The sequence below is a fragment of the Epinephelus moara genome, chromosome 18, assembly GCF_006386435.1.
Source record: "Epinephelus moara isolate mb chromosome 18, YSFRI_EMoa_1.0, whole genome shotgun sequence".
NCBI classification, from domain to species: domain Eukaryota; kingdom Metazoa; phylum Chordata; class Actinopteri; order Perciformes; family Serranidae; genus Epinephelus; species Epinephelus moara.
The window spans coordinates 12425403-12435428 of NC_065523.1; the positions used below are offsets into that span (position 1 = coordinate 12425403).

Below are 10026 nucleotides of genomic sequence, written 5' to 3' on the forward strand. Positions count from 1 at the left end.
AGCTGTATGAAAGCTCTGTTATACATCATTTTAGTGTAACTTTATCATTTTTTTTCGCTGTGAAAACATTCGGAAAGCTACGATTCCGCTGTTTCACTTGATATGCGTGGTTTCTCGCTATGACGCACGGTCGCGGAGAAAAACCATAGAGAAGAACAGGTGTGAATTTGGACGCGCTATGCGTCGTTCTAGATGGACTCCTTGGCCTGCTGCTGTTGCATTTTCCCCAAAAAACGGGACAAATTGTGTCCCGGGAGAGATTTTTTTTTTCCCGGGACAGCTGATGAAAAAAGAGAACAATTCTGGGAAAAACGGGACGGGTGGCAACTCTAGTACAAAGTGGTGGACCGGCAGACTGAACGACGAATCATGCTGCTAACATGGTTAAAAAGTTCTAATTTTCTGCATAAAAGTATCATTACTTAAAATATAACCAGTAGTAATTACAAGTAACAAGTCCAGTTTTGTTTAAAGCTGCAACAATTAATTGACTAAAAGCGATTAGTTGGTCGACAGAAAATAAACAGGCAACTGTTTTGATAATGAGTTATTTTTGAAATTTCTGAGCAAAAATGTCAGACATGTAAAGGTTCCAGCTTCTGAATTGTGCTGATGTGACGTTAATCTTTGTCACATACAACAGTAAAGTAGATACTGTTGGTTCTTGGACTGTTCGTCAAATAAAACAAGGTATCTTAAAAAGTGACCTTGGGCTGTGGGAACCCCTTTTGACTTTATGACATTTTATGGACAAATATCAAGAAAATTGGGAAATTAATTAATAACGAAAATAATCATTAAATGCAGACCTAATTGTGTTGTCAATTGTGAAGATATGGTTTCAGTCACAAACTTTAAAGATCTAAATGGCTACTTAAACACTCTTAGTTCCTATGCCCAATTATAAACCACAAACAATTAGTCCTGCTGCCACTCTTAACCTGCTGTGGTGCTACCAGCATCCTGCACAGTCAGCAGATCTTCACCGGCGGTGATAAACAGCGTTGCAAAAAAGAGCTTCATGTTCCTGGGAATAGGGCCGGGCTAACAACCACAGTCTGACTCTAGTTTACTGTGAAAAATGAGTAGTGTAAACTCAGTGATTCAGAGTGCATCACAAATCCACGGGGTTGTGATTTGGAGGTGATATTTTTAGGCTCTGTGCAGAGTTATTCTTGAAAACGGATATTTTTGTGTACGTTTTTGCCGCTAGTCAATACGTAAACGGAGTTTTAGGTCAGATTTTTGAAAATGCCTTGTAAGGTGTGGATTTTTCAAAACTAACGTGACTAGTGTCCCTGTAGACATGTGTAACAAAGCATTTGAGAGACGATGACATCATATCCTCAATTTGTGCATGCCAGTTCTTGCTTTGTGTAATGAGCTTGTGCTTGAAACAACAACAATGGCGGACTAACATTTTGTATAGGATTGTTACGTACCTCGTGGTCCTACCATATATGCGTCACACTTCGGTTTTGCCCTCGCACCTTGTGCCATGTAAGATGTTAAATTAAGAGGTATCTAATATGCATTAGTGAAGAAATAATTAGCTACTATTGTTTAACTATTGTTTGATTTTTTTTTTAATACCACACTGAGAATCTTCTTCTCTGGTATTTGATGTATCGTTGACGTCGCCTTTATTGCTATCTACTGGCCCACTGAGTAGAGTCATTTTTGCATTCTAGTGTGGATGGAGATATTTTGTAAAATGGTTGGTTGGTCGGTCCAAAAAAACTTCTCCACCCATTGGTGGCCACCGTTTTTGCCCTAGGAGGCTGAAATTTGGCATTGAGGCCAAGTCCGTGTGTGTGTGAAGGTGTGTCTATGTGTTCATGCCATTTTGCTTAAGGAGATGGGGGTGGGGCTTGGAAGGGGAATGGCCTATTGCAAAAAGGCACATGACTTCCAAATGAATTCTCAAGACTTGCCAAAGATTTAGTGGAAAGTTTGGTCATGAGCTAAAGAATAGCTGATTAACTGTTCATACCAACTGGCTAGAAGGTGCAACACGTAGTGCATGCCCATACATGGTCACAGCTATTGCGAATTCAAGGAATTATTTTAAACAGAGGAGAGAAATATCCCTTTTAAAAAATACCCGTACACATGTAGACAGGACCTAAACACTAATCAAGTACATTGGTATGTAGATAACAGCACATAACCCCTCCTTCTGAGTTTGTTTATATACTCTAAGAATAGCTCCTGTGTAGTTTATCCTCCTCTACAGTGTCTTTAATCAGGGTTATCTCCTGGTTTTAAACGTCCTGACTCAGCAGGTTTCCCTCTGTATGGTGAATGCTGTCTTTTCATTGGGACATGATGACAGACAGCTCGTCCTATGTGGAGGTCACTTCTGTTTCCCTTTGAGCGTCAGCGCACTTCTGTAGGCATGAGCCAAATCCAAAGTGTTTCCTTCCTCTCTGACCTCTTATAACCACCTGACTCTGACTCTGGGATTTTCTCCTTGAGGTTCTTAACGTAAGACGTTCAATCCAACACTCTCCTGTACCAGTGTATATCCTGTTGTCTCTTCTAAGCTTGGGTTTGTCATCCGCCTGCCAACACATACACTGCCAGGAGACTCAAGGACCTTGTGTGAGGCCTTCAATGACCTTATTGCACTGGCTGTTTGAATGAGGAGCCCTACCTTTACACTTTCCACTACACAACAACAATTTAATTTATAGAAAGATCAGAGAAACCATTCATTTAAACATACTGTGTATCATCATATAAAAACTTTATAATTACAAATTTGTAATTTGTAATATTGGGCTATAGGAATGAAACTGAACTGACATCTGCCACTCACCTGTCTGTGGCTGTAGCCCTGCAGCAGGAGGAAGTACGGGAAGTCGAAGGGTGGGTGAATGGAGTACTGGGTCGTGTTGTCGTCGCTGCTCTCTGTCTCCTCCTTCTCCATGCCGAGCCGCAGCACCTCCTTGTCAGCCTCGGCCTCGGGGTCCTCTCTGAGCGTGCTCTGCTGGGCCCGGCTGGCCTCCTTCCCCATCGCTGACAGGTCCATCTCACTAAGACTCCTCCAGATCCCGAGTCCGTCCACATCCTCCCCGCTGCCATCCACAAACAGCGAGGTCACTCTAGAGCGGCTCTTCTGCAGCTTTCGAGCCTGAGCGTTGATGCCTGGATGGGAAGAAGACAGAGCGTTACACCTTAACTCTGCATGTTATGATTTACAATATGAAAACCAAACTGTTGCATGTTCATGATGATAAAGTGCACAGCTGATGTCTGTAAAGGGCAGAAGCACACAGGAACTATCATTTATAGTCAAAGATTTGGACAAAATGTAAATTTAAGTTGTGATGTTGGGTGACCAAGAATTATTAGGATACTGACAGATGACTTTGATATTTTGTTAGTTTTCAGTTAAGTTGTTGTTCTTGTTGTTAAGTAACCAGAATCCAATGTATTCCAAACATCTCATGCCAACGTCATCTTGACAAAGAATAACAACATTAATCATGAGGTATGGAGGACAAAATCCAGTGTCTGCAAAACATTATAATGTTAACGTCTACACAACGTGAAATTCTAGACATTTAAAATATCATCAACCAGATTTTCATTCCAACCAATATTTAACGTCTGTCCGACATGAGAGTTTAAAGTCTTTCTGTTGTCACATTGACATCCAGTGCCAGCAGGGTTTATCGTATGATTAAGTTTACTTTTTTTTTGGGCTTTACTGTCAACAGGTTACACTTCATCCTTCACATGTCAAGAGACACAAAATATAAGAAACATAAACATACTCTAGAGCAGAATTTAACAATTCAGCATCACTCTACATTTTAGATTGAAATAAAAGTCCACAAAATTGAACGTTTTCCAAATATGAAAGAAAAGGGTCTGAAGAAACTTTACCCACAGTTTTGAATCTAGAGTTAATTTCTCTAATGACAGAAAAACTGATTGCGGAATAACTTACATGTCAGAAATGTTTCCTTCCAAGATTATAGAACACATTCCTTTTCCATGTAATTCATTATAATAAGCGTCTTGTATTTCACCAAAAAAGATGCCTAAAAACCCTTCTTTGCATCTAGGAAAGTTTGGGGAATTATCACACATTCATAATTATTAGACATTTAGAATTAGCCTTTGATACTGTTACCAGTAAATAAAAAATGTGTAGAATGACGTACCATCATCTAAAGCCACGCTTAAGTCATTTTCCCAGATTTTAACAAGAAAAAAACAGAAGAGGAGCAAAGTGAAACCAATTTTGTTAAACACATTAACCAAAAAATTCACAATGACCAAAATCCCCTCTGAAATCACTCAGGCTGCAACATAACACTTCACTACACTGGCACCGATTCAAATGGAACATAATCAGAAGGAAAGGGAGGAAATGTGCCTGGAAAGTGAGATGTGACCACCTCTATCTGATACCAGCAGCCGCTCTGTCGGCCTGACGTAACACAAACACTATTCAGCTCATTTGGAGCCATTAAGCACAGAGGAATGTCCACCGGGCCCCGGCTTCACACCCGGCAGTCCTGCTGCTCTTATCAGCTGTGGAAGTGGGTGTTTTCCACATTGTTCAGCACTAGTATGGCAGCCCGGGCTCAGTGCCTAAAACACTCACACCGGAGAGGTAAAGGGCAGCTTCCCCCGGTCACTGAGAGGAGAGGAGGCTGGATCACACGTGTGAGAACCATGAGAACCAGGGTTTCACTGACCATCTTTAAGACATAAGATGTGAACTGTCTTAGAATTAAAATCTTCCAATGGTGGGAAACCATCTCAAACATCAAGAGGACCACTGAAGGACACTAAACTCACACATGATAGACTAAATAGACTAATTAACACATTATATCTTGACATTTTGCCATTTTAAGTGCCAGACTATTTCCTGGCCAGGCATATTCACTGTCTGGTGTTTCCCCTGGTTGGCTGGCAACTGTAGTCCAGTACATGTACCTCCCAGTGAAACAGTGAATTGTTATTTTTACACCTCTGTTCTTGTATGGCTTAAACAAACAACATAACTTGATAGAGGTGCTGTTAGGTGGATTTTGTTACATTTGGAGTGAGCCAGGCTAACTGTTTCCCCCCATTTCCAGTCTTTATGCTAAGCTAAGCAAACTGGCTGCTGACTGTAGCTTCATATTCATCATACAGACATGAGTCAGTGGTATCAGTCTTTTAATCTCACACTCAGAGAGAAGCAAATAAACATATTTTCCAAATTGCCAAACTATTTCTTTAAGACTGGCTGCCTAAACCCAAACTAATAACATTAATTTTAGTGGTTCGGAATCGGGATACATAAGGTGTTCATACACTATATCATGTTCTTCTTCTACATTTCTTTACAATTGTCTTAAACATTTTAAATAATGAGGAACATGAAACACTGACAGTGAGTCCTGGATCCACTGGGTGTTATAATTAGGATGTAAATCACCTGAACTAACATCTGTTCAAACATATAAGTTTAAATATAAAATAAACCATGTGAGTTGTGATCAGGAGGGATCTCAACACAACAGTAGCACTAACAATAATACTGATTTTAAAGCCAACACATCGGACTGACGCAGAAAGAACCACATCAAACTTGTGCCAAAGTCAACAGCGCTGCACAGTCCCCAGTGAGCAGGAAGTGAGCTCTGATAGGAAAAATAACAGAGCAGTGAGTGGCCACTTTCTGGCAGCACCAGGCCCAGCGTGAAGAGCTGCCCAGAGCCTCGATGTTTCACAGGGCCCTGATGGGCCCTTGCAATAAAACAAAGATAAGAGTGGGGCCGCACTGACCTCCTCTATCCCTCACTGCAGCTTTTGTTTCCTCCTGACCTCTCTCACATGCCTGCCATCTCCCCTGTTCTAGCTGGTGATAAGCTGGACAATGAAGGCTGTTAGCCTGCAATAAGAGACAAGGATAAAGGCTCCCCATGCCACCACCACACAGACTGAGTGATTGATTACCCAGGCGTACACATGTTAGGGTCACTGAGTTGTAATGAAAACAGTAAGAGCAGGCACAATTTTTGGTCTCTGAAGGAGATGAGGAACATGAGCTAAAGCTATGAAGGTGTTTGCGGATGCACATACCTGCTGTAACTGTGTCTCTGTCCTTTAAGCTTTGCTCTTCGATGCTCGCTCTCATTTGGATTTCAAACCGCCTGGAGAAGCCTTCCTTGGGTTTCCAGAGTGACTGCAGCATGAGGGGCTTCTCGTTGTCTCCCACCACCCGGAAGCACTCCCTCTTCCACTGGTTGTCTGCGCCCGTCTTGCCGATCACATCGCAGAGCACATAGTCGTTGACGTCTTCTTTCTCCAGGCAGTACCTGAACAAATAAGGAAGAAATTTAAACAAGAAGACCAAAAGGGCTGGTGGGTGTTAAACCCTCTGGAGCTGAGATAACCAATTGTTCTAAGGCCAGTTTAACTACTGATACAACAATCTGAAGGTCATAATCTAGCCGTCTGTTTATTCACCACTTTTGTCTCGACTGAATCTAACAAACTGACTGAAGTCTGGTAGAGACAATAATGTTCCCCTCAGGATAATTTGTAATAACTTTGAAGACTGGTGCGAATACAAGCATGTTTATACACCTAACTAAGATGATGAACATGGTCAACATTATAATATCACCATTTTAGCATTTTAGTATTGGTATTATTAGCTCCAAGTGAAGCTTCACAAAGCCGGAAAGATGGCATGAATGGCTACCCAATTAGTCATTTAGTTCATAAAATTTAAGTAAATAGTGAACAGTGCTGATTACAGTTTCCAAGAGCTCAAGTGTCTTCGTCCTCAAATAGTCCAGAACCTAACAGATTCACTTTACAAACATAGAACATGAAGAGAAGCAGCAAATCCTCACGGTTGAAAAGGTGGAATCCACAAAAATACAAAGTATACAACAGAGAAAATATATATAATGGAGATAATATGTGCAAATATGAAATATATTGTACAGATATTAATGGAAACCCCTCACCTCTCCAAAGCCTCCTTCACCAGTTCCTTTGCACTGGACTGTATGGTGGCCAGCACGCTCTTATAATTAGTCCCCTGACAGATGTCGCTGCCAAAGATCTTCAGGATGCCAGGGACAGACATTTGACTGGACAGCTCTGCCGGGTCGTCTGCAGCCTGGAGGTCACCAGCCAGGCTCCCACTGCCCAGTGCCTGGCCACGGCGACCACTGTTAGGGCTGTGGTTGAAAACAGTTGAAAGCCTGTTGTTATGGCGGCGGATTTTACTCTTGGCCGGCTGCCGAACACCAACGCTCTCTGTGGAGCGGACGGTGGTGTCCGAGTCTTTGGACCTGAGAGGAAATAGAGAAATAGACAGTGAGCTAAGTGGTTATGTGGCAGGTGTTAAATATACACAACAAAATAATCAGCCATTTTGCATGAATAAAGGTCTTAAGTGGCAATTTTTATGTCCAGACAATTTTTATGTCTCTACAGTGTGAGACTGTACACAGGGGTTTATGGGTAACAACAAATATTACCTTAAATCTAATCACCATTAGGTATCACAAGCACCCATAGACACATAAGTGAGTTACTTTATTCCTGTGCTTTTTCACTGATGAATAATAATCTTCCCTTATATCACTGCAATTAAGCTCACATGGGATTTAAACTACCTAAAATGTTCATTTAAGCATGAAATATTTATGTCAGGGTGAAAAATTATTTGTTTTGTTTGCAAACTGGCTTTATCCACACTACATATACCAGAAATAAGGCAAAAAGAAAGTGGTTAATGAGGTTTAGAGAAGCTGGCAGTGCTGTAATGATGATAATTATATAGTTGGTGACACAAAACCAGAAAAGAAAGACTAAACATAGTCTAAAACATTCCTTTATATAGGTTTTCTATTACCTGCATTTATGGTGCATATCTTCAAAACTAGCAAGCTTGTTCTTAAGATACCAAGATACATTAAATATGTTTAAAAAATATACATTTTTCAAATGTGATTTGTTTTTGCAGCTTGTGATCACATACTAGATGTCTAAAACAATTTTACTTACATGAAGGGGACACTTTATTTGACCTTATTAGTATCTGAATTAATAGTTTCAACACACTTAAATGTAGTTGTAAGCAGACAAGTGTTTATTAATGTATTTGTCTACAATTATAACTCCTCCCTTTACTCAAAAATAAGTAGATGCTGCCTGGTGTATAAACACAATGTATAACAATACAATAAAACACAGTACACCATCATTCACTTATTTGAGCAGAGGTGAAACAAGTATTTAGATCTTTTACTCATGTAAATAATTAGGTGTAAAAATAAGTCCTGCATTCAAACCTTAATTACATGAAGGCACAAAAGTTTTAGCATCAAAATGAAATATCACAAGAAAAGTACTCATTATGCAGAATGGCCCATTTTAGAGTACTCGATTGAAATAAATGATGTATTTAAGTGTTCATCATTTTAACGTGGCATCTCATTTTACTTGTAATACTGCTGGGTAGCTTAATTTGTAACAATATATCAAAATGTATTCACTGATTTATATTTTATATTCAAGTAACTACAACTTAACAGTGAATGTAGTGATGTAAAACTGTTAGAAATGTAGTGGGGTGGAAACAGAGTAGTAAATACTCAAGTAAAGTACTTTAAAATTATATCTAAGCACAGTACTTGAGTAAATGTACTTAGTTAGTATTCTACCACTGCTTATGGTTGACTTACATGTATAATTAGTGCTCAAACATGCTAAATAAAGAGTTGCCACTAAAGACTTACTGGACAGATCCATTGCTGGGTTTCCTCCCCAGTTTGGCCAGTCGCCTCTTTGGGGAGCGGATGAGCAAACCCACTGGGAAGTTCAGGGCTTGTTTATTTACGTGACTGCTTCTCTCCTCCGAAATCATTATTGTTGTTTGTTCACGTAAACACAACAAAACTACTGGGACCTTTGAGATAAGCAGAAAATAGCATACTTTTTTTCCCGCTAGCTAACTAAGGGTGATGAAAACTTGTCCGGGACGAGAAAGAACAGTCCACTTCCACCTCCAAATAAAAAAATTACCCTAAAAAATCACAGAAAGTGTGTAAATACTCCAACAGTGTCTCTGTATCCATGAGATAAAAGCTGTGAAAGTTATTCAAAACGTTACATTCCCACAAACGTCAGGAAAAAGTCAAAAGAGCGCCAGTGGATTCAAACTTCCCCAAAAATCTGTTTTCGTGAGGATAAAATCCAAAGTGAGATGAATATTCAGCAGCTGAGGAAGAGGAGACATGTTCCCACACCGTGTGTCCGTGTCTGACTGCAAACTGTTGAGAAAAGAGCCGAGAAACAGCCTCAGTCCATGATAACAACCCTGGGATCCGTTAACTGTCGGTCAGCCTGGACCGGACTGAATGAAGACAGGACCTGCTGCTGCTGCTGCTGGGGACACGAGCTACTACAGGTGACGTCACTGAGCGTCACGCGCATGGTCCCGAGAGGGAGGCGGGATAAATCACACACACTGAGAGGACCGGGGGCTGACCCGGGCATTTGGAGTCCTACTCAGTTTACTTATTAAATATTCAATTAAGTGGAAAAATATGAACTATATGCAGTGTAGAAAATAAATATGTCCAGGGATGGGGAAGTAGGCCATATACATTCAAGTATAAGTACAATTTTGAGATAAGTGTAACCTACTTTACTTTGTTTCTATTTTATGCTACTTTATGCATCTCCAAGGCAAATAATGTACTTTCTACTCCATAACATTTATCCATTAGTGAAGTATTTAGATCTTTTACCAAAACAGCAATACTACTGTGTAAAAACAGGCTACTCTGCATTCAAAATTACTTTAGTAGTAACTAACAGTATCAGCATCAAAATGTACTTTAAGTACCAAAAGTAAAAGTAGTCATATGCAGAATTGCTAATTTCGGAATAATGTATAGCCTCCCTGTTTATTGGATTATAATTATCGATGCCATTACTTTGCAGATTCAGATAACCTCATATAGGCTAAATCTACTGATACATCCTGAT

At 40.1% G+C, this 10026-nt stretch overlaps 1 protein-coding gene across 1 annotated transcript in view; it reads right to left on the reverse strand.

The window, feature by feature from the left end:
* Positions 1-9404, reverse strand: part of radil2a (Ras association and DIL domains 2a) — a 33058-nt gene extending 23654 nt beyond the window's left edge. The window contains exons 1-4 of the mRNA XM_050069143.1: positions 8772-9404; positions 6990-7319; positions 6094-6329; positions 2822-3150 (exon numbers count right to left, since the gene is read on the reverse strand). Coding sequence (XP_049925100.1) covers positions 2822-3150; positions 6094-6329; positions 6990-7319; positions 8772-8899 — 1023 coding nt within the window. The 5' untranslated portion in view covers positions 8900-9404. The remainder of the gene's footprint in view (positions 1-2821; positions 3151-6093; positions 6330-6989; positions 7320-8771) is intronic.
* Positions 9405-10026: the final 622 nt, after the last annotated feature.